We start from the raw sequence: 24,932 nt of genomic DNA, 5'->3' as shown, positions 1-24,932 counted from the left end.
TAGCAGTCGCCAGAGCCTTGAGATTTGTAAAGCCTGATACCATCTGCAATTATCTTACACTATCGCAGTAAAATAGTCCCATTGGTATACCCCATTTAGGTTCAAATACAGATAGTTAGGTATTTCTAATACATCAAATTTGTTCATTTGTTATTTACGCTAATAAACAAACCCAATAAACAACATTTACTGTGAACTAAATATGCTGATTAATTAGGCCTGTAAACACAAGTAACTGTACATTTGTATTAACAACGATCCAATTAAAAATAATTGGCCTCTAGGTACCAGTATCGTATTGCATATCCCTGAGCGGGTGTACGTCAAAACATGGATGCTATAAAAATATAGTGCATTTTCTTTTTGCCACTCTACAAACTAATGTTTTGTCAAAAGATATGAACAATGACTTATAAAATAGAGCAAACATCACACTGTAAGATGAAGAACTTTTTTAAAAGAAAATCTAACATAATATCATAAAAATGTTCCACTGAAAAGGTTGGTTTGGTGAGTGCAAAACGAAAGTGAAAGTAGGGAAAATGGCTATTTATAGTTCAAGACTACTTTTCTGTCCGATCTTCGTGGACTCACCCTATTTTCTTTGCGGGAAATTATTTTTTCACATGTCCTTAGAAATGCTACATAAGTGAAAGTTTTATTGAATCAATTTGCATATTTTTTTTAAAATCCTAAAAATATGCACTTCACTATAGAAGTCTATGGGAAAATTAATACGATACTGAGACCTCTAACCTCTTCTCAGTACCTGTTTAGTCGTTCATTTTCGATAAATTCAAGTTGTTATTTTTATTTTTAGATGCATAATAAACTAATTAATGTTTAGCTAGAAATGAAAACCCTGCAAGGCTATAGATCATAGAAATGAAATAAAAGAGGAATGCTGAAGCTGTTTTCAGATATTTCATACAGGCCCTAACTGATTCAAATACGTAGAAAACAGGGGGCAGTACATCCAATGTAGAAACTTACATAGAGAAAAGAGCTCCAAGCTATCTTTTGCCACACATTTTGGCCAGAGGTTGTGCAAAAAAGTAGCATATAACCCTCGAAACTTCCAGAAGTATCACTCACTGTATCGTGTATTTTTAGTACATTTACCGCCTAGAAACATCGGAACCCCGGAAATGAATGACAAATAAAAACTTTCTTTAGATGATAGCATAGAAACTCCGATAATGCAGTTTTCGGGAATGAAGTTAATCAGTGGTCTGGTGATATTGCTTTTGTAATAATCATTTTAATGAGCTATTTCGGCCATGTGTGAAGATAGAGCGGCGGGTGCTCCATATGCTGCAAGGTCTTAAAAGTGCATGGATAGTATTGTCTGCACCAGACATAATTGTTGAAATTATATTCTGACTTTGGCGTTAATGTTAATGTACTTGTGTCAATATGTGACGTAGCGAAAATATACTAGGATGAAGTAAAACGGTTTATTCACACATCAAGCCGTAGCACGAAATACAAAGATAGATAGAACAATCAAAGCAAAGAAGAAGTAGCTAGGATTATAAGAATCTTCCTGATACTCAATTGTCTTTCGTATTTATAGTATTTATAAAACTTTGTTAATTAATAATATTCTGGATCGTATAGTGAATGTCTATATATGTTCATCAGTCACGTCGTTCTTAGAAGTAACACTTATTTCATTAACTGATTAATAACTTAACAAGAAGTGAATAGAGTGATGATATAGATATTAGTATTGATTAAATGTTTATAAACAAATACTGCTGGTCACTGTTGTTGATGGTCTGTGTTCAGGCGTCGGTTTCACAAAAAGTCGTAAGTGTGAAATTGATCGTAAACCATGACGTCACAATGCTATTTTAGTTTATGACGTCATTACTTACGATCAATTTGACACCCGGTCGAAGAGGTCTTTAAGACCCGGTCGAAGAGGTCGGCCTATTGCTACCTATCTAACATCAATATAAACATGAAAGTCAATAAAATGGTATGATGAGTTCACAGTATACAAATGTCAATCAGTAATAAATGTAGTTAAATAGTGGTAATATGGGGTACGTTTGAGCCCTTTAAAAATAATTGACCTAATCATACGGCTAATTGCTCGCTGGATGTATTACCTTCTCGCCTGCTAGCTTTGCTCTTCCCACCTGTAGTGCTAAAATCCAACATTGGATGTAACGTTTTGACATCGACACTGTTTTTACTTAATGCTTCAGTGTCCATTGCTTCTGTAACTGTTGGTGCAGATTTTAACTTTCTTGAGGTGGAAGCTTTACTTTCGGTTTTGACCACCGACACGAAGCCGTACCCAGGGGTGACCTCTAGAAATTCTCTATTAGTTCGTGTTTTGGCTAACCAACATAACTTAAATTTTCTTGCTCTAATGAATTAACAATAAGTAAACATTGATATTATTAAAATTACTATCAGAATAGTGCATCCAATCTACTTCAGTTCCAATGGAAACTTCATCCGACTCTTGCAACTTATCAATTAAATGATTCATTGGTATATGTTCAATGGTTTTCAATTTCTTTGGAAAATTAAGTTTTTTTTCTTCAAAGTTTGGTATAGCTCTATTGAAAGGTTTCCAAACTTCTAAAGCCGTTTGATTATATTTTCTAATAAGTATTTCCAAAGAATCTTCAATTAAGAAACTTGTTTGTTTATGATAATAAGGTAATAAATTCATATATAACCGTTAAAATCAGAGAAAGTAATCGCTAACGTAATTTTGGCTATTGGCGCACTAGCGTACACTGCAGGATGGTTTGATTTTCATATTTTACTGTGAATTCAATGGAAAATATAAAAGTTTATTACTAAGGTTCCCCTTAGAAAATGATGATATGTGCGAACAGTAAAAAGGATCAATGTCTGAAACACAGTTCAAGCCCATGCAATATTGAGTCTCAGACAACAAACGGTTATTACTGCTATTTATTAAATGATAATCCACAAACATTAACTTTGATGAATTAGTAGGGTCGCCGGGTAGCTTTTTATAAAATCTTTCATCCGAAAGTTGACGCATTGCTTCTGAGATGTAGTAATTTTTATCCATAACTTCTATGGCACTGCCTTTGTCTGCTGGTTTTATAACTATATCATCACGGTTTTCAACGACTGTATTGCTTTTTTCTCATCGAGCGTGATGTTGAAGAAAGATGGAACGTAGTTGTTGTATCGAAACCCCTCTCTTGGTTTCGATTCATCGATGATGTTGACATGAAATTGACTGAGTCAAAACAAAAAGAAAATTTTATCACACATGCCAACAATGTTCACCCATTAATCAAATTCACCCATGAAATTTCTGACACTAAAATCATACTTTTGGATACTACTACGTTTGTAAAAGACGGGGAAATATCAATGGATCATCATAGCAAACCAACTGATAGTCACCAATACTTATCTCCCAATAGTTGTCATCCAAAACATTGTACTAAAAGCATACCATACAGCCAGGAACTTCGAATTCGGCGAATTTGCTCATCTGACGATACTACCAACAAACGTCTAGATGAACTCCGTGGTCATTTGTTATCGCGTGGCTATAAATCTACAGATATAGATCGGGGATTTGAAAGTGCTAACAACATCAGCCGTAAAGATCTCCTCGAGTACATACCTAAGGAAAAGAACAAAAGGGTTCCTTTTGTGCTTACATACCATCCAGCATTTGGGAAACTCTCGCAGCTACTGCATTCAAATTGGGAAGACATTCAAAATCATCCTAAGCTCTCCAAGCTCTTTTCTGGGGCCGCGGTCCTGGCATTCCTTAGACCTAGGAGCCTAAGATATGCCCTAGTAAGAGCAGAGATTTCATCTCGGCCCAAACTAACTACAACGGGCCAGTATCGACCATGTGGAGATAAAAGATGTAAGACATGCACCCAGATTCTGCACACCAAACGTTTAAAGGCTACTGCACTGGAAAGGAATTTGCCATTTTTTGCGACGTGACTTGCAAAACCGAAAATACCGTATACCTTCTCGTGTGCCGATGTGGTATGCAGTACGTTGGCAAAACAGAACAACCTTTCAACAGGCGCATGAATGGTCATCGCAGTGACTACAAATGTATATCAGACCTCCCTAAAAAATCTTAGATCCGCCGGACACACCCAGGAGGATCTCCACAACATTGTTGTTACGCTCATAGAACATAATAAAAAAACTGGTCGAATGTACAAGAGTGTCTGCAGAAAGCTTTTAGGTGAAGAAATTACAAATATCTCCAGATGGAATAAGCGGAAAAAAATAATCCATTTTTACGTCTTGGCTGGTACAGCACTACATGCTATACATCAATACGCCGTACTACTATATTTTGACTTCTTAAAATCTTTTTTTAATTGTTTTCCACAGTTAAAAAAATTTTTATTTTTAATTTTGATAAAAAGACCCCCTTTGAAATTTTCATTCAGACTCCTTATCACTTGCCTTTGATAAAGGTACAATTACCCACAGCGTACCTGATTCAATTTCTGAATCTGTTTTGATCTTGAACTTTGTGAGTTTTATGCTCATAAGGTTTTATGAGTTTTATGCTGAAGAAGGATATCAGTTATCCGAAATATTCAATGTAAGTTTTACCATCTTCTGGTGATCTTAAACATATTTAGATGTTTATTTAACTTATTGTTATGTTTCGAATCGGTTTTCACGATCCATGATATAATGATATATATATATATAGAAAGGTCTGAAAAATTCCCAACGATGTTAGAAGTGTCAAATTTGCGATGCAAATTTTTGGTCGTTCCCTCCGCGGGACTCGAACTCGTACCGCTGTGACATCTATGGCACTACTAGGCCAGCTAGGCTATGTTGGGAATTTTTCAGACCTTTCTATGTCTCAGAATGTGACGACTCTATTTGCTACACTGCTCCATCGGATCATATTGATACAGGGAAGACATGTAAACGTATAGAAAGGTCTGAAAAATTCCCAACGATGTTGGAACTGTCAAATTTGTGTTTTTATAGCTTATATATTTATTATGCGTATTTGAATTAGTGCAAGCTCGTGCTATATAATATTCTGCTCGGGAAAATATTCACCAGTATTCATGCAATAACCCTATATTATAACATATGGTTTTGTTTTTATTTCTTTTTTACAAAAAAAGAAAAGAATATCCCGATCCCAAGTACCTGTTACCGCCTGCAATTCGGTCATTATAGCTGTCTTAGTCAATACCACTGTCCTGTGGGCAGTATAAATATCACGGTATTGACAAGGTTATCAACAACTATTATATAAATATATTCACTTTTAACTAGTTTAGTTTTCTTTACCTTTACTTATCGCCCAGTGCTGGTCCGGGTGCCAGAAGAATAGGCCTGCGGCAGCGCTAAGCTTGTCGTAAAAGGCGACTAAATAGTGCTCAGAACCATACCCGGGACAAGGGCACTCTGCTCACATAGCAACTAGGTTGTGTGCCCCTGATGGTGGAATTGGGTACCCCTGGCGTATTCCATACTGGGGTCGTCAGGCTGTAATACGGAAGACCTGAGCGCATACCATAGTGGTGCACCATGTTCAGAGAAAGAAATCACGTTAAAGAACCCAGCTGTGGTATTCGATAGGAGTAGGAACCTTTCCGCTCCGCCACAGGAGGCTAAATTGCCCGACCCTACCCATCCCTCCCTTTTTAGTGGCGATCAAAATTTGTCGACTATATTATCCTTGGGTCCCATCCCTTTTTTAATTTCATCATCATCATGATCTCATGTTCATTTTATCATCCATCATCAATATAGCTGAAATATTGCTGCTCGGGCGTTCAACCCCAATAATCAATCAATCAATCAATCTTTACTTATCCTGTACTTTTAATACAGCACACGTGTTAAGCAAAAGCTCATATTGAGGCAACTCGATACTTCGAAAGTACAACTGGTACTAAGTGGTAACATGAACCTTACTGTAAGTACGTAAGTTAATCAATATCAATTAAAATAAAGTTGTACGTATTAAAAATACATACACGTGGTTTACGTCTGTGATGTACAGTTATAACTAGTATGCAATCATAAGAATTCCAGAAACTTTTAAAAATTCATGTCGCACGGTTATTGTATTATAAAGAGTTTGAACGATACTGATAGAGTAAAAGTAGAAACTTAAGGAAAAGAGGAAGGTACTGTTGAAAAAGATCGTTCTATTTGGATCAAATCTGAAGACACAAGATTATCACGGACACAAGTACTGATTCTGTAGCAATGTATTGTAAAGTTGTGATAATGTTGGCTGTGTTGTCTGAAGTATCGGCACTTGTTAAACCTGGGTATGTTACTATATTATAGTTTGTCACATAGAATGGAAGACTGTTGGAGAAATCTGTATAATAATATTCCTCATATATTTGGTGCAGTAATGGTAGTAGATACTTTAAAATCTATGACACTGGAGACATGTGTTTAAGTAAAAGGCCAGCATATTGTATATGTTCATCTTGTTTCTTTTTAACACCGAATATTTTTTACTACATTTAACTGTTAGATATGAGTAACGTTTCGCGATAATTAAGCTACAATTTTATCTTGAAACTTTCTTTAAGTGATTTATCTCCTGATTGAAATGAATCACTTGCGAATAGATATTTATCACATTGAAATGTTGCTATCATATAACATTCAAAGTTTCGTTATATTTTTTCTGATATTTTAGTGAACCTTGTTCGTAAAAATAAAAGAAAAGCAATAACGAGCGTGCCGATAAGAAAGAAATGGGTTTAGGCTTTGACCACGACACAAAAAGTGAGAGCTAATGTACATTTGTTCGGTTCTGACCTATGTATAATTTCAAAATTACTTTGATTTTAAGATGTAAATTTAGGGGTTTGGCTTATCAACAAATTCATTATTATAATTAAGCCCTTCCTTAACCGCAAGAGTTTTTTAATACTAAATTGTGATAAACAGTAAACACTCCTGATATTGTTAATTTTCCTCGAGATAATATATTTTAAATATGTATCAGTCGTTCATTGCATTTTCCTCCCAGAAAATCACAAATATTTAGGCGTGTCAAAATTAAAGAAGATTTAAATAAAAAATCACTTTTGATAGCGATTAAAGTGTGATCCTTAGTGCATGTGTGATATCAAAGGTTATTTGAAGAAATTCTTCTAAAAGAGCGTGAAAAAAATGTCGTTTGGTGAGATTTATCAAGTAATTTCTATTTATTATAATTTTAATGCCTGCTGACTGATATATAATCACTCAAGTAATAGGCGGATACTCGTTGTGTTGGGGGGGGGGGGTCGTGATGCCCGTATCAACTTGTGATATTTTATGTTAAAATATTAAAATACAAAATACTCAGTTCAATGAACAAAAGTCAAATTCGTTATTAACTTTTATACTGTGTGAGTGAATAACATTCATACTTTTTCTCAACTTTTCTTCAGGGAAACATTGGGTCATGAATAAGGTCATCCGTATTTGGTGAATGTGCTTAAAAGACTGCTTTAATAACTACGATGTACGTTCACATAGTAAATTTCAAAGTCTTTCCCTCTTGGAAGAAACAAAATACTAAAATAATCAAAATATGTACACTAACCAAAAAGCATCGTGCTCTAAGAATTGTAAAATACGAAAACTAAAAATCCTTATTTCTCACGTCGTTTACAAGACGACACATTCATAAATAATACATTGTGTCACATGTATATTATTGTTTTTTTTTTTTGGTTTGTTTGTTTTTTTGTTTGTTTTGTTTTTGTTTTTGTTTTTGTTGTTTTTTTTAACTATTTCTGATGCGAAAGACCTGTTGTTTTCAGTTTAGATTAAAATGAAATAAATTCCGAAGTAGAAAGATATCTGACAATGTAACTTGATATACCTTGCTTCTGGTAAGGATGTTCATTAGTTAAAAACGTGACGTAACTGCAGTGGCTGCAACTTCATTTTTACGAGAAAAGGCTTGGTTTTCTGCCGTTTGATAACATTATTTTTCGTATAAATTTTGTTGGTAGTAAATAGCATATGAGAGCCAGTGATATCATATTGCGATAAGAGAGATTATGAGTGTCTGAAAGTTTTTACTTTTCATGCCAGTTAAGTGTTTACGATTAGAGTATCTAGCATCGACGGCAAAGACACAGTTTCATAGCATTGTTTGACTTATGGACAATATATACAAAACTTATTAAAAGAGACAGAAATGTGCTCCTACAGGAATATTCTTATTTTCTCGTTTATAGTTTATTTCACATTAACTGGAAGTAACTCTCTTGTGAAACCAGGGTAAGTTATGATATCACGGGCAGCCAGTTTTTCAATCGACAACTTAATGAATGTTCTAAGTAAGCATAAATATAGTAACGAGTAAATTAAAAACACGAAGACCAAAATCAATAGGAAGAAAAAAAAGCAATGTATAACAACCAGAGAAGAAAAACAAGAAAAGCAACCGTGTAAGCGGAAAGGTTCCTACTCCGGGAGAATACCACAGCAGGGTCCTTTAACCTGCGAGAAACGTGGCATCTTTCCCAACACGGTGCACCACTATGGTTTGCGGTCAGATTTTCCGTATTATAGCTTGACAACCCCAGCATGTGACACGCCAGGGGTACCCCATTCCACCACCTGGGGCACACAACCCAGTTGCTCAGTGGGCAGAGTACCTAGCCCCCAAAAGCCGGTAACTAATCTAAAGAAAACTAAAGAATTACAACGACGCGAGTTCATTACATCTGATAACGTCATTTACCAGATCAGTGAAGGTCGTAATATCGTAGTAAAATCATTGTAATATGACACTTATTCAAGTGCTACTTGCTGCTTGTCTATTTATGGAAGAAAAACAACATATTTCATGATGAGTTTAAATATTTAACTGTTTTTTCACCACATACGAGAGACAACCTTGTTGATAAGCTACTTAATTGCTCTTAACTTCTCATGCCCCGCCAACTAAAGTAGAAAGAATATCAAGTGTAGACAAATTTTCGACCCACGTGTTGTTTGGCTTGATAATTGTCAGGTCTTTTGGGTAATAAGGTAAAACCTGTTATAGCAGACATATGTGTATTGCTGAATCCTGCATAATCAGACAATTCAAAACTTTTTCAGTCCTGAAATTGATAACTTCATTTAATTGTTATTCAACCTGCAACAACCCGTGTTATACTTGATATGATATTTCAAAGAAATAACAGTAGTAGCCCAAATACATTTTTTCGGGGGAAGAATTAATTTCTTTGAGGATACTAGTAATCATTGCCAATAAAGATAAAACACATATTTTCATGTTGTAGCTAATGTTACCACTGATAACATGTTTTACTGGCCTTTGTGTCTGTTTTAGAGCAAAGTGGTTTATTAGTGGATTCTTTGTATCATTAAACCCACCAAGCATTATCTTTCCGAGCTCTATTACTGATTAGACAGTTCGGTAGGGCTGCTCAGTGTCACGACTATCTGGTACATGTGAAAATATTTGGTATGCACTAGCTGCTTTCTTAATCACTGCATTCATACATTTTGAATTCTGCTTGCATCTTGGGTTAATTTGAATTTAGTCATGGAAACTTGTCTTTTCATATAATTACTTTCACGTTGGTTTTTATTTAGTTAATCATTTTTATCATTGCTTTATCGGTTAAGTGTGAATGAAGGCTGTAAATACGAAAACAAACATATCGGTTGTGCAAATACAAAAAATTAAGGTAGCACAAAATAGTAAATGAAATCTTTTTTTTAAGATACTGGAATGACAACTTTTAATATTTAGCAATTTATTAATAATACATTCACCTTTGGGAGCATCAACTTTCCCAGGCTAAATATCACCTTTACAAGACGTTTTTTTTTTTTTTTGGAATTTCTAACAGCAGGAATTACATAACGGAAAATACAAGATTTTTTTAATATTGATGATCATTTATATGGAGACAAGTGAAGCATAGAATTTTGTTCCAAAATTTATGTTATGTAATCAAAACTTCAATTAATCATCGTCACTCATAAACCTGACAAATACCTTAGTTTTCCTGGTGATAACTGGCGATCGAAACATGAGGACATAAATCTCGTACCCAAGCACCAGAATGGTAATGTCGACTTTGAACAACTTGTTTCTCTTTATTTCTGCTAAACCGTAAGAAGAAGGGATTTCGTTTTCCATACTTAAACGGCACCAGATAATTTCAATACATGAGGGCATTAAACTCGTACCCAAACACCAGAATGCTTATCGCAATCTTTCAACTAGCTCTTCGCTTCTGCTATACCGTAAGAGGATGGAATTGCGTTCCCCATACTCCAACGGCACCAGAAAATTTCGATACATGAGGACATAGAACTCGTGATACTACAAAAAATGTAGTACCGAAGCACCAGAAAGCTTATGTCGAGCGAACGTTTCTTTACTCGCTCTTGGCTACCGTGAGGAGTTGTAATGTTCTCCTGCATAATTCAACGTAACCATACGAGAAAATAGCTCTTGGAGAAAAAACATTGAACTGATTCTATCCTACCCATTTTGTTTCATACTTCTTTAAAGTGGCGTTGATCTCCCGCTTGAAAATTTATCGTCTGTGTGTTAATTAAAAATTGAATTCTCTTCAGGTGTTAAGTAATTTAAAAGTATAGTTAAACAAACTTTTTCATATGAAATATCTCCCTTATGAATAGTTTATACACATATATGTATACAAGAGACTCTGCAAATGTAGCAATAAATCCTTACACCGTGTATTTCAACCCATTTATGTTTGATGATACAGTAAAATGCATTTCTGTTGCAGGAGAAGAGTCTGCCCTATATCACGAGCATCGCTTCAAGTTTTACCTTCTCAACAGACCTACATTCGACCATTTATTGTGCCATGCGATAATGAGACAGAGTGTGGGAACTCGACGTAAGTAAATTCTGATAATAACAATATGTGAAATATGCAGAAATTCCAGGTTCTGTCATGCTGCTTTACAATAATCATTTCAATATCATGATATATGACCAAGGAAGATACGAAGACTTCAGTGTTAATTGAAACTGATTAAATATATGTACAGAAACATGTACAGAAACAATCTGGCCCCGTGCAGGTCCGGGTGTTAAAAGAATAGGCGTGCAGCAGCGCTAAGCTTGTCGTAAAAGGCGACTAAATAGTGCTCAGAACCTTAGTCGGGGGCTAGGGCGCTTTGACCATAGAGCAACTGGGATGTGTGCCCCAGGTGGTTGAATGGGGTACCCCTGGTGTGTTACATGCTGGGGTTGTCAGGCTATAATACGGAAAACCTGACCGCAAATCATAGTGGTGCACCGTGTTGGGAAAGACGCCACGTTCTCGCACGTTAAAGAACCCTACTGTGGTATTCTCCCGGAGTAGGAACCATAGGGCTCCGCCACAGGAGGCTAAATTGCCCGAGTCTACCCACCTCTCCCTATTTCCAGTGGCAATCAAAATTTATCGACCTCATTGTCCTTGTGTCCCCATCCCTTTTTCATTTCATCGTCATTTCATGTTCATTTTATCATCAATTTCATGTTCATCGTCTGAATATAGCTGAAATATTGCTGCTCGGACGTTAAACCCCAACAAACAAACAAAACAAAAGGAAACAATCTGTCTTATCAGGAATTGGATTTATTGGATAGGAAATTTCTATAAATTTCATAGTCCTGATTGGAGCCTTCATACGAATTTCACATGAAATTCAAAATGAAAATCATGTGAATTGAGTTCTAGTACATATGTGTTGAAGCTCGACCAATGCTTACATTGTATTTTAAATGCATGGTTTGTTTAGATAGAAACTCTTTGCAGATATCTCTAAATTTCAGATTTTAAATAAGGATCATTAAACTGGAACTGTGCGGGAATGTAGTTCATCTTTATACAGTACCAGTCTACTTCGTATTAAAAGAACCAATCAATAAAACTGGACAAAAAACAAAATATGCGTTTGTAATTGTTTCATGAGAAAGCTCTAGAAAACGAATGTAACTTCAGAATTCTTAGGAATCAGATTTAAAGACATGCATATAAAAGGCTTGAGAGAGGAAATTATAAACCAACTAAGATCAAAGGTATTGACAATTAGTCATAATTGAATATTTCCTCAACTCTTAGCTTATCACTTTTCAGCAAGGATTTGATCGAAATCTTTCTATGATTAAATCAAGACAAATGCCACTACACGAAAACATTGAATTAAGGCCAAAATTAGAACCATTTTGCATGAAGCATGAAGAACACTCCCGACGACTACACATGCTTGGAGATATTCGTACCATTTATTATACCATTTATATATAGAAATTTTTATATATTAATACTTCCAAATTGTAGCTTTAAATATTTCACTGACATAGAGTCACAATGTACTTTCAAATTATATTTTTTGTTCATTATCACTTCTAGGTTACCAAATTCTCATGCTTTTACCTCTGTGGTGAACATAACATGTAGATCAGTATATTTATACTATGTCATGGTACCAAACATTTAATTATATAACCGAAAGGCAACAATTTAAACGCTATCTATGGTAATTCTCTATTGAAAATTGTCGCAAATCTATTAGATACTCGCTTTAATGGATTTTTTTTTATTAATGGATGATTTGTATCCACCGTTACTAATAACGCAATGTTCCTCGTCTAGAGTGAGTCTTTTTGTCTTCGAACCTACAAAGTCAACCCGAATGTTCTCCCGCAATTTGATAGCAATGACGTTTTTAAGGATTGCCTGTTTTACTTATGTTTTCTTGTAGTATTATAATATAAAACAGAAACCATGTATTCAGATTGGGATGTAAGTTGCATCTTTATATCTGCATTAAATGTTTCCCCTATCTGTCTTTCGTTCAGCGAGTTTTTAATTTAAGTTTTTGTATCTTTTACCATGTCTTTTGCTTGATTGCGTTTTTTTAACTCTAGAAGTTGTACGTGGTAAACGTCAAAGAAAGGAATTGAATTGTACTAATTTGTTCAGTACTGAACAGTGCTGAACACTTCAATGAAGTATTTGGTAATGAAACTTGAATCTTAATTGACCCAATAAGCAGATACACGTGTGGCTTATTATCTGGTAAAAAAACTCAAGAATCAGGTTTTAATTGAGCGTATAACATTCAATTGTTTCAAGTACTGAGACATTTAACTATATGGCAAATGGTGTAAGTTTAAATCACTTATAATACTTAAATTTAGAGAACCAATCAAAATTAATTGAGTCATCATTAAATTTTCAGCTTGACCCTGTTTTCGCTTGTGACCTAAGGAGAGAAACGAATGCGCGAATCTTTCCGTGATCATCATTCATTGATCAAGTTGTAAACTCCAAATTGTCTTATTATAAGTATCATAATTTTGATATGACCCCACGATAAATCAGCATCCAAGATGTCACCGGCGGAAACTTTACATTCATTGCATGCTCAGTCATGTGCAGTTTCCTTTTGTGTCGCTTGACATATTTGAAATATAAACACGACTCATGTCACGCATAATATGATTATAACATTCGTGCTTTTCTTGCAATTTTTCACTTATCAGAAGATTATCAAGAGATATCATTAGCGCCCACAACAACGTGCGTGTACAAATGAATGTATCGACAAGGCTTTACCATAAGCTAGGACAACCGTGCATACATAGTGATCAAAAAGTTGTAATACGCTAAATGGAAACAACTGAACTACTAATTTTCTAAAGACATCGCACTGCAAACACAGAAACAATGAACAAACACATTTGTCAAGTGTATATCAGCAAAATCATCTTGTTTAATGTTTTTTTGTTCTTTATAAAGAGGAATTCGGGGTTCAGTTAAATTGGAGCTTCACTTTAATCTTTGATTTGAGTTTAGGAAGGATTTTAGGAGGTTCTCTATTAATTCAAGGCTATAGTTATAGTATGTGCTTAGAAATCACCGCTTCTGAACATAACTGGTTTCGACATGTTAAGGTTTCACTGCTTGCCTTTCCTGATACTTTTACAGACTGATAACAGACTATCATGTCACGTTCCCCTTTAAAACAGTCACTTTTCACTTATAACTTCTTGACTCCCACAATAAAATTCTTAAACCTCTTCCTTTGTCAATGGCCAATTAGGGAACGATTGATGGGTTTTCTATATACGACTAACTATTGTAGCTTCTTACCTTTCTATAAACTTCCATTTTTTGGTTCAAATTCTCATACAATAATGTCGGTCAGTAACCGAAATTGATCAATATGTGTATCGTAGAATGATTGGTTGTATTTTTACAAGACTGTTTTACATAGATGTTTGCAAAGGAGAAATAATTTTAAAAAGTAGAGAAAAGTTCTAAAAATCAACACACTTTCTAAAGCAATGGTTCTAGGGTTATTTCATGTTCTTGTTTTTGCAGTGCGTCTGTTTTTTACGTGTAATCTTTATCCTTGGGATATTTTGATTTTCTCTCCATTCGTTGTTCCCTTGATTATTCTTTAAAAAATAACGTTATAAAGGAGATTAGTTTGTTTGCATATGTGTATTTATCAGTAGATGGTATGGTTTTTACGGGTTCCTTACTTGTATCATGAATTAAGTTTAACATTATACACATTATTTTATTGGCAATTTGGTTAACTATTACCGGTATTCGGAAGAACAAATATCGTTTTTCAATTGTTACTTCTTTTCCAAATTCACATAGTAATCATGCAAAGCTGGTTTGTCCATCATTTTACCAAGATCCCTTAAACTGTAAATGTATCACGTATGCCCCATTAATGGTATAAAAAGAGGAGGTAAACGTTTAGTACACAGTTCCGTACAGAAGGAGAAAGTTATAAGATAAGCGAGCTGGGTACTACAATGGTGTTGGACATATGTCAAAGCGTAAATGCAGCGAAGTTTATAATGTTGGTCTTTATAATACCCATCCAGGGATAAACGTCCTTATGGTAGAAAACGACATTAAAAATCCTATGCTCGAAAGTAATCAGAACCAATGTTTTGATCAAAAATGTTTGACGTCCTTCTTCCGAAACAAATTTTTGGATTACATAAAATTCGAACCAATCTCTTCTTACTGCCTGTTAATGTGCACGGAAACCTTAAAGATTTTGCACCTGACAAAGGATCCATAGATACTTCTTCATCCATTTTTCGGACTGACCAGTATTTTCTTTGTGATGTGGCTTCTCCGACTTTTCAAAACTGCAAGATCAGGCCCCTTCATGTCAACAACAGAAAATGTCTGCACATTCCATCTTTAATGTACGAAAGAAAGGTGTTGGTGCGATCAACATCACTAAAATTCTTAGCCGAATAGAAGTAATGAAAAAAAATACCGTCTTATTTTAAAAAAAAAACAGTCTGACCCTATTGTTCCCTACAGTTACAACACCACTACCCGTAAAAAGTAAACAATCAGCAAGCATCGCAAGACCTAAGCGTAGAAGTCTCTGGCTTGTGAGTGTTCCCAATTCCCTTTTGTTTATAATCCATCTTCCCATGTCATCACTGATTATAGAGAATTATTTAAAGTGAGAATGTACGAAAAGTCACAGTTCTCGGGTCCAAGTTAAATGTCAAAGTCCTAGATAAAGAGAGTGAATGAACAGAAACCAGAACTTGAATCACTTTCAGATTGGATAAACGTAGTTAGGTCTCCGATACAGCGTCGTATTCGTAACACCAAACACTGCATAAATGATCTACCTAAATCAGTATATAAAAACTAAGAAGCTGCAAAATATTTCTCCTTCGTTCATGAGAAATATGTTGTCGTACCTGCAGACTAAGCCTCTAACGACATTGTTTTTGTGTTTAAAGGGCATTTCTTCGAATGTTTAATAACAAAACTAGGAATCAAAGATGATTCGGGTAATTCTACATACAAACGCAGTACGTTCGACGAGAATGAAACCCAAGCTAATCAATCAAATGTTGATTTTTTAATATGGCCTCGTTGAATATTCCTTCAAGTGAGAAGTCTGGGGAATTACATGTACCTTATTTGTATAAGATTCCAAGACTTCATAGAAGTCTTGTTCAACAAAAGAGATGTCTCTACGATTGACCAAGAGGAACAAGGATACTAAAATACTGTGAAACTGTGTACTTGCATAATGTTATAAATCATGTGTATTTTCAAAAACTCTAAAGATCGTTTAGATAATTGTCAATCTTGCTCTTTCGCTGAAGTTAAATTGAATTTAAAAAATTGCTGTTAACATTATAAATTACCTCCGCCCACGGTAAATTAAAGACGCGTCTAAAAGAAATCATCCACAAAGAATTTTATTCTGACTTCTTATTGCGCCATTGCATTCTAAGAGACAGGCAGTTGGACCATAAAAAACATACGTCTTATACTCTGCCTAAAAAAAGTACTATATCCAATATCCAGATTTTTTATTGAAAAACATTCTGTTTCTGACTAACAGATAATAAGTGATCGATCTTAATAATATTAATAAATATATTTTCCATACATTTTACTTGTATCTTAAACTTGACGTATCTTTCCCCACAAAGTTCAAGAGTTGTCTGGTGTCTTCCAATGTTTAACTTGTATTGTAATTTTATTTAGTTTCTTTTAATATCACTGATTTTTTGTTCATATCTACTGTTTTGACTATTGATTTTTCCAAATTTGACCGACCGGTTGCAATTTTATGCTACCCGTTTATATTATATCGGAAATAATTAATCGTAATATAAGCATGCAGGGGGTTTATTGGGCTTTAAAACCTGGTATACCCATTTATTTCTATCGGAATGCATCTGCCAAGTCAGGCGCATTGCGATGATTTCCAACTTTCCCGTTTTTACATTGATATTGCCATTTGTTACATAGACTCCTTTGAATTTTGACCATTTCCTTTGACTTTTACATAGAGTCTATCAGTTGTATTAATAACCTTCATATTAACCTATATCTATAATGAATGATAATTGAAAAAAAATAGAAAAGCAACGATTTGGTATAAATGTATGGTCAGTAGTAAATTCAAAATAAGAATTTCAATAAAACTTGACTTTTAATTTGTTTGTTTTTACTTATCAACCTAAAATAAAATACTAAATGATATGTTTTTACCATAAATTAGACTTTCTGACAAAAAGACTCTTTAGAAAGTTAAAAACCAAATCGATTTCTAACCGTTGTCTGAAGGACGCCTAGGTTAATCTTAAGCATTACACGAATCTTCTAATATTACAAGTGTATCTCTCATTTGTTCATGTATCTTATGTTTGCTTTTAAACGTATGTGTTCTTTAACCTGGGAAGTCGATATGAAATAGAAAAGCACAATATGATTTTAAAGGTTTTCTGCGTCTTGTTACAAGTACAATGTAATTAAATGCTTCCTTTTTGGATTTATAAGTTTAAGATCAATGAGAAGGACATGTTTAAACCATCCTTCAATATAACAGAAAGTACACTTTTGTAATATTAAAAATATGTTTATCAAACTTTGGGCCCCGTGCAGGCCCGGGTGTCCAAAGAATAGGCCTGCAGCAGCCCTAAGCTTGTCCTATAAGGCGACTTAATAGTGCTCAGAAACCTAGCCGGGGCTAGGCCCTCTGCCCACAGAGCAACTGGGATGTGTGTCCCAGTTGGTGGAATGGAGTAGCTTACAGAAAACCGTCTGTTTGTCATAATATTGACAAAGAATCATCATATTTGTCAAGATACGATAGAAATGACCGCCACCTCAGGAATCAACATCGAATCAATTAAAAACCGAGCGACACTCTCAAGTAGTCTTCATTTCAGTTTGTTCTCTGTTTTGTTAGCGTTATTCAATAATACTAGAACCTCCATTTTTGTACTGAATCACAATTTATTAACTGATTGACACATGACGCACTGAAAACATTGATTACATTTGCATAGAGAAAACTTACTTATAACTACAACACTGTTAAATGACTGATGATATCTATTACTGAAATAGAAACGAAACAAACAAATTCCCGTAACTTGTGAGAGTTTATATTGCAAGAATTTCCATATTTTGTGAGACATCCTTTTCGTCAGCTGATATATTTATATGTACTATGTTTGCTATGTAATTCGATTTTGACTTTTTATTGAACTTCAACATTTTGTTTCTATTTTTTATCTATTTTAGCAAATATCCATTATCAATAATTGAAAACTGTCATTCTTGACATGAAAAAAATCTACATGATCCTTAACGACCTTTTTGACGTTTTTATTGCAGGCGTTTAGTGTACAAAACAGCTGTTAGGACAGTATTTTACAGACAAGTTGTTCATGATTCCATAAGAAAATGCTGTCCTGGTTGGACAAACTTTGAACCAAATGATGAAAACTGTATGAAACGTAAGAAAACACACTTCTTGTGTCGTCATCATTACGTCAGAATCGTTCAAACTACTTCTAAGAATTACGTGTTTGTACTTATTATATAAGAATAGACATCGCAGTATTTACCAAAAGTGACTTAAATAATTTCATTTCTTTTCATCTGCAACTCAACCTCAAATTTTGTTTTATCGTTTTCTCCCAACAACACATATTTGAGATAAAAAATACATATCGAAGTATTGAAATATTATTGAATAAAGGCCTCGCATAATAGTACAACAATATAAGAAATAATGCATGGGCAAACATGTTTACAAATGAATATATTTACATGAATAAATGGAAATATCATTGGGAAAACTGACTAAACAATTTTACAGAATTAAACTAAGCCAACAAGAAAAAAATCTTTACTGTTCATTAATTCAGAGAACTCATAGTATTCGTTACTTTGCAAATATCTGCCGGTAAATTATACATAGAATTGGCACTTTGCAAGAGTTGGATTTTGTTCGAATTAGTTAATAGTAGTGGGGGATAGATGTATGATTTTCTCATAAATGTAGATCTGAATACAGATATGATTATCGTTGTGTAAAGGAGTAATCAAGGGAACCAATGTTCTAGCGGAAATCAAAATAAAGTAATCCAGGGACAAAGATCAACTATGGAAAGCGGACATAGACAGCGAAGAACAGTAAGTAACTAAAATCATACATACAAAGTAACAAAAGCAAATGAGCAACTGGGACTCCACTAAGAACTGGGAGCATGTAAAAATATAGCATATGTAGGCTGAAAATGTATGGTTTGTTTTGTGTTTTTTTACACCTTGAATCACTTTACAATTGGCAATGTCTGAATTTTATATGGACTGTTCTTAATACTTTATTCTTGACGTATTTCAGCTATTTGCAAAGACGAATGTAAAAATGGTGGTACTTGCAGCGGACCAGATTATTGTGCATGTCCAAGTAACTTCACCGGTCGACTCTGCGATCTTGGTAATATTAAATGATATTATGAAAAACATGAAAACTGCATTGAACCAATTTTAAGTAACAATGTAAAACAAACAAATAATCGTTAAATTTCATGTAATAGTTTGTGATGTTCTTTTGTTTGGGAATGAATTTGCTTTAGCAGAAATCGAGGGTGATGGGATGGGATTGGTTTTGAAATAAACAAAACATTCCAAATTTTAGACAAATAATAATTGAACTAAGCCATGTACAGCAAACTATAATGTTTCAATATTTTAATATTTCCCACAAAAAAAAAACAAAAAACAAAAAACAAAAAAACAATACAAAAATGTAAATTTTCAAATTTTTCAAACGTTTTTGCCTTCTGCATGAATTTAACTTGTATATATGACTTCCCTTATTAAGATGTAGACGAATGTAAAGCAGGACGCCATACATGCCAACAACAATGTAACAACACCATTGGAGGATATCTATGTTATTGTTTTGATGGTTTTCGGTTGACAAAGGATGGAAATTGTGAATGTGAGAACAATAATTATACTACATTTCATCATTTGTTTTATTTTATTTAATTTTATTATTATTATTATTATTTTTATAAATACTTTTTATCCATGCCGGTAATTGAAGTTTGATAGACAATGCTAACTTTTCAGTTTACCAACTTCTGTCAAATAGTTGTTCGATATAATATTTTTTGGGGCAAAATATAAAATATAAAAATAAAATATAAATCCAAAAGTTATGTATATTTGTAAGAATTCTTTTTAGTTGATACAAAAATGTTTTATACGTCACATCGTTTTAGAAAATAGCAATTATAGATTGATTGTATATGTTTTTGTAAATTACCAAATACTGAATGAGGTTCTTAAAATATTGCCACTCCAATACCCTAGCACAGATAGCAAAAAGAGGATGAAAGGGAACATAAATCAGGTGTCGAGTTATTGTACAATATCTATTTTTTTCAGTTTGTCCATTGTGCCTCAAGGAGTTTGAAATTGTTCGAGACAAAGTTGATGAACTTCAAAAAAGAGTTAAATCGGTTGAACTTTCAAAGGTATTGATTTCATTTACAAAACGAAAGAGATCAAATCAAAAGAAAAGAGAAGGTCGATAATATAGCTATCATAACTGGTTGATATACAAAAATAATCAAGGGAACCAAGATTCTTGCGAAAATCAAGAGAATGTTATCCAGGGACAATAAAAAAAAACAGACAAGGAAATCACACACATACACAACAAAGAATATGAAATAACCAAAATAATACATACAAAGTTAACAAACTCGGACTCCACTAAAAACTGGGTGCATGGACCAGGTGCACAAGAGAGTAAGGGTCCTCTGCATTCCTAGTAACACTCAAAGAGTTGCTCATAAAAAGTGTCCAGGGTAGACGAAAGAGGAGAAGAAAACTATGTTGAACAAATCGGTTTTCATGATGCAGATGGATACACCGTAATGATCCATTAGTTCATGATGACGATCATAAAACCTCTGTAGTAATGACTTCAATCTTGTAGCAACATAACCTTGTACCAGAAGCCTATTTGTTTTACCTCTAGAGCTGAGCGATAAAAAAAGTCTGCATAGTTACGGCAAGTTTTGACATAATGTATGAGTTATGATATGAACGCCATTCTCAGATGCTGAAGGGATGTTAAAGACAAGTTGGCAATACGAAATGAAATGTCATAATGTTTGTTGCATAATTTGGTCAATAGTTTCCTTTACCATTGATCTCCAAGATATGAGTCACAGTCTACGCAGTATATCTCAAGTTCTTTAGGGAAGACAATGTTGCTCTTTTGGATCACACCAGCTTTAAAGTCAACCTCATAAGAGTGAGGGAATAGGTCAGCAAGTAGAGGAGCACAATTTGATCCCATTGGAATGCCAACCGTTTGTTGAAAAAAAACAAATATTTTCACCATATTGAACAAATGTGTTGTCGATAAAAAAAACAGCACTTTGAAAACATTTACTGCGATGTATTACGAAGATAATATTAGTATGAGGAATGCCTACCAAGAACTGAATATTTATATCTAGGTGTAGTGTCTTTATTTTTAATAACAACGATATATGATAATTTTTTGAGTCGGGATTTTAACTGAGTATGGGAAATAGAAGTATAAAGAGTTGAAAAAATGATAGATGTTGGTGCTATTGTATTCTGATGATAATCTTGAATTAAGGGTTTCCTGAAGGTCTTTCGAATTTTTCAGAATCCACATTGAATTAATATCAAGTGTCGAGGTAGGACTGGAGACTTTCTCTGATAGCTGTGAGTATAGAAAGAAAAAGAATGATTACTATTGAAGAACATACAAATATATCATGATGTTCCAAAAATTTTCAAAGATGGTCTAAAAATGAACATGAAAACGTTTTGTCATGTCTGTTTGTGTGACTTAACATTTGATGAAGAATCAAATGACCTAACAAAGCAAGTAATTCAAACTTAAATCATAAGCTATGGAACAAATACACTGTAAACCGTACAGTTAGAGTCCTTGTTTGATTGGCCTGCATTTCACTTAGTGGAACCTCATTTGCATTTATCCAAGTTTATCGCTTATCTTTTAGAACTATTTTTTCGCTTGTATGCACATACTTCATATGTAAGGAAAAATAACAGTGCAATATGTAATATTTGGATGTATTATTATAACTTAATACGAAATGTGGTTTCATTGTCGTTTACACTACAGTTGGTTTTGATATGAGAATTAACCAAACTTTTTATATTAATGATTAATCATGGTTGAAGAAGTTGTTTATGTAACCTAGGAAGCATTCGACACACCTCTGTTTACATTATAACTAATGACGGGAGTTTATCACGATTTTAAACAAGTTCAGAAGAAGATTGTTATTAATTAGTCATAATTTCAGGATGATGTCAAAATAACTGTGAACAATCTAAAAAATGATTATAAAGAGGCACTTGAAATGTTTGGTGAATTGCGTTCTGCCCAAGCCAAGGTAACAACAACAACAGATTTACCCAAGGAAGATAACCGTATTAATCCTGGAAACAATTTTGATTTGATAACCTCCCTTAGTGACCAAATGGGAGCGATCGAAGAGCAAATTGGTTATCTAATGAGTCAAATTAACTCTGGTAAGATGTCATTACTTGTTTAACAAGAGTTATACACCTTTGGGTAGTATTTGTCAACTCTTCTGTCGCATGCAATCGTGTATCGACTAAACAAAGGAACAAACCACTAAAACGATAATAATAACTACAAACAATCATAGTTAATGGCAAAAACGGTTTTTAATCAATATGAATTGTTAAATTATTGTACAATACACTACGTTCATGGAGAAGAAATAGAATAGAATAGAATAAAATGGTTTTAGAAAAGTTACAAGTGATACATTGTTCAATGTCTTCGAACAACACTCAAATCATCAGCAGAAAAAAGTAATAAATTAGTTGTTTAATTGATCATCTGAATTGATACTGTGATGTATTATCAGTCTTTCACAATTGTAGGTCATTCGTCCAGAGGTGGTCGTCGTAGAGGGAGAGGATGAGCACAGTGAATGAGTTTGAAGTTATACATTTGTAAAAATACATGATTTGTGACTTCGTCATTGCTTTACATAATGTCGAGTGTAAATGGTGTGACATGCATCTTACTGAAATGCGTCGAAACCAATATGACATCAAAGTATTGTTTGTTGACATCCTTCTACAGCTTGGATGATTTTCTTTTATATATGCTGACTTCATTTTAATTTGTGCTTGTAATTTTCGTTGATGATTGTCACTTATATCACATTTGGATGGTTGATTTTAATTACCAGAGTGTTTGACGATTGCTTATGATAAGCATCACTTTTTTTTTAGGTAACCATTCGTTACTTTTTCTTTCATACATGTAGCCCTGTTTTTGTTTTTGTTCATCATTTAATTGATAGTGAATTGGAATAAGAGTGTTTTAAAGCAGAGTATGGGGTTCTTCGTTTCACTTCATGATGAGATGACAAAAACTTCGAATGTAGGTTGTTTAAATTTCATTAATACTATATCCTAATTAAATTATTTAGTTCTATATTAAAATGATGTGCAATGCTTATTTAGTTTGGTTCCTAGAATCAATGTACGTTTCGTAATGAAAAACAACGTTTCTTTACTTCCAATACTTTTCTCCTTCCGAAGTGATCGAAATGTCATTGGCAGTTCAGTGAATGTATCTGTTCTGCGCACTTTTTACTTACGCTCCGCCTTTAAACTAGTCGCTGAATTAAACTGAGTTTTTTGTGTGTATTCATTTGGATATTGTATATTTAAAATATGTTTTCAAATCTATTATCGTTTTATTTTATAAATAAAGCCCTCAATAACCGTTGAAACTTTGAATACCATTTAACTGCTCATAAATGTTAAATCAAAAATTGTATTTCTTGAATCACCAGGGGGCTTTACATTTTTTTATTTTTTTGGTAATATGAATGACAGTATTTTTTTTTAAATATATATATACCAAACGATTAGACTTTACGGAAAGAAGAGATGTGCACTTAGTTCTACTGAAAACAAATCGTAATGAAATCATCACCAATGACATCCAGGATATTTTATATAAAATTGTCCGTCTCTGAGGTATAATGTATTTATTTATTTTTTTCAGAGTGCCACTTCATGCATGATAAAAATCAGTATATTGCGTGTTTGTTATATCAATATTGGTATTTTCATAATGAATCATTGTATAATAAAGAAACCGACTCGTTGTGTAGTTTCTATTTTAGTGGTACAGTTTATCTTTAAGAACTATATAACCGGTTTGTTTTATGTGATATTTTGTAAACAAACCTTTAAAATGTAATTGATACCAACCATTTCTCCTTCGTTATATATAGTCCATTTTGCAAATTTTAGCACTTGACTTAATTTAAAATGTTTGAGTTACTTTCTCTAGTTTTTGTTTGAACAACTCGATATGCTGTATAATTTGTAGTGACCTACGGCCTTTGTATCTAAAAGTAACAATTTCCATCCTATAAGTAGGCGTTTGAAACAAATTAACCATATATTTATAAAACTTGAATGGTCTATACAAATACTAACATTGTTCACATAGACCACGCAAATTTTTTCAGTTGAAAATAAAAGTATCTCCAACTTATACTGAAAAGCTATCATGAAGTACTATATGCAATTACTTGTATATTAAAATATGTTTTAAATCTGCAATTCAAAGCAAGGTGTTATACTATGTTGAAATATTTTTAAAGAAAAAGATGTGGTTATGCATAGAACAAGAATACACCAAAACAATTTGTTGTTTATTATCACCCCGAAATAAATATAAATATAAAATGTAGCGGAATGCTGATGCACGAAATTGCACTATTATAAATTGGAAGACAGTATAGTTGAAACAATATGTTGGTTCTCTCCAACATGAAACAATAGTAATATATCTATGTTTCATTCCCAATAATTCATATATTAGAGTAAGTACTAGTTTGTGTGTGTAATAATGGAGTGTAATAAGTACTGAGCTATTTTGCTATGCGGAATTACATGAATGTACGTCATGGGGATACATCGTCTAATAAACATTATTGCTCAGAGAATACAACGCCATTAGATCTGTTTATTTGTTTGTATCATATAACCACTGAC

At 33.6% G+C, this 24,932-nt stretch overlaps 1 protein-coding gene across 2 annotated transcripts; it reads left to right on the top strand.

The window, feature by feature from the left end:
- The first annotated feature begins 5,993 nt into the window (after positions 1-5,993).
- On the top strand, positions 5,994-24,033 carry LOC148611137 (epidermal growth factor-like protein 7). Of its 2 annotated transcripts, none has more exons than XM_088591306.1 (8): positions 5,994-6,299; positions 10,770-10,883; positions 18,180-18,301; positions 19,195-19,290; positions 19,678-19,797; positions 20,250-20,338; positions 22,181-22,409; positions 22,791-24,033. In XM_088591306.1, exons 1-8 carry the CDS (start codon positions 6,235-6,237, stop codon positions 22,829-22,831), a joined length of 876 nt encoding a protein of 291 aa, XP_088447432.1. In that variant the 5' UTR covers positions 5,994-6,234; the 3' UTR covers positions 22,832-24,033. The 2 variants fall into 2 exon arrangements, with proteins under 2 accessions (XP_088447432.1, XP_088447431.1); XM_088591305.1 differs by lacking the exon at positions 5,994-6,299 and adding an exon at positions 8,075-8,265.
- The last annotated feature ends 899 nt before the right edge of the window (positions 24,034-24,932 follow it).

The sequence above is a fragment of the Perna viridis genome, chromosome 7 (assembly GCF_037379345.1).
Source record: "Perna viridis isolate PV_CMFRI_1.1 ecotype Kerala chromosome 7, ASM3737934v1, whole genome shotgun sequence".
Taxonomy (NCBI): Eukaryota; Metazoa; Mollusca; class Bivalvia; order Mytilida; family Mytilidae; genus Perna; species Perna viridis.
Note: the sequence above shows the minus strand (reverse complement) of the source record. Positions and strands in the feature narration are given on the sequence as shown.

What these genes read in the sequence shown, in the direction of transcription:
- LOC148611137 (XM_088591305.1), top strand. Translation starts at nt 8,183, where the DNA reads ATGTGCTCCTACAGGAATATTCTTATTTTCTCGTTTATAGTTTATTTC. An exon ending in TGATGAAAACTGTATGAAAC is followed by an intron (nt 18,302 to 19,194) that starts GTAAGAAAACAC and finishes GACGTATTTCAG; the next exon opens with CTATTTGCAAAGACGAATGT. An exon ending in AATGAGTCAAATTAACTCTG is followed by an intron (nt 22,410 to 22,790) that starts GTAAGATGTCAT and finishes TCACAATTGTAG; the next exon opens with GTCATTCGTCCAGAGGTGGT.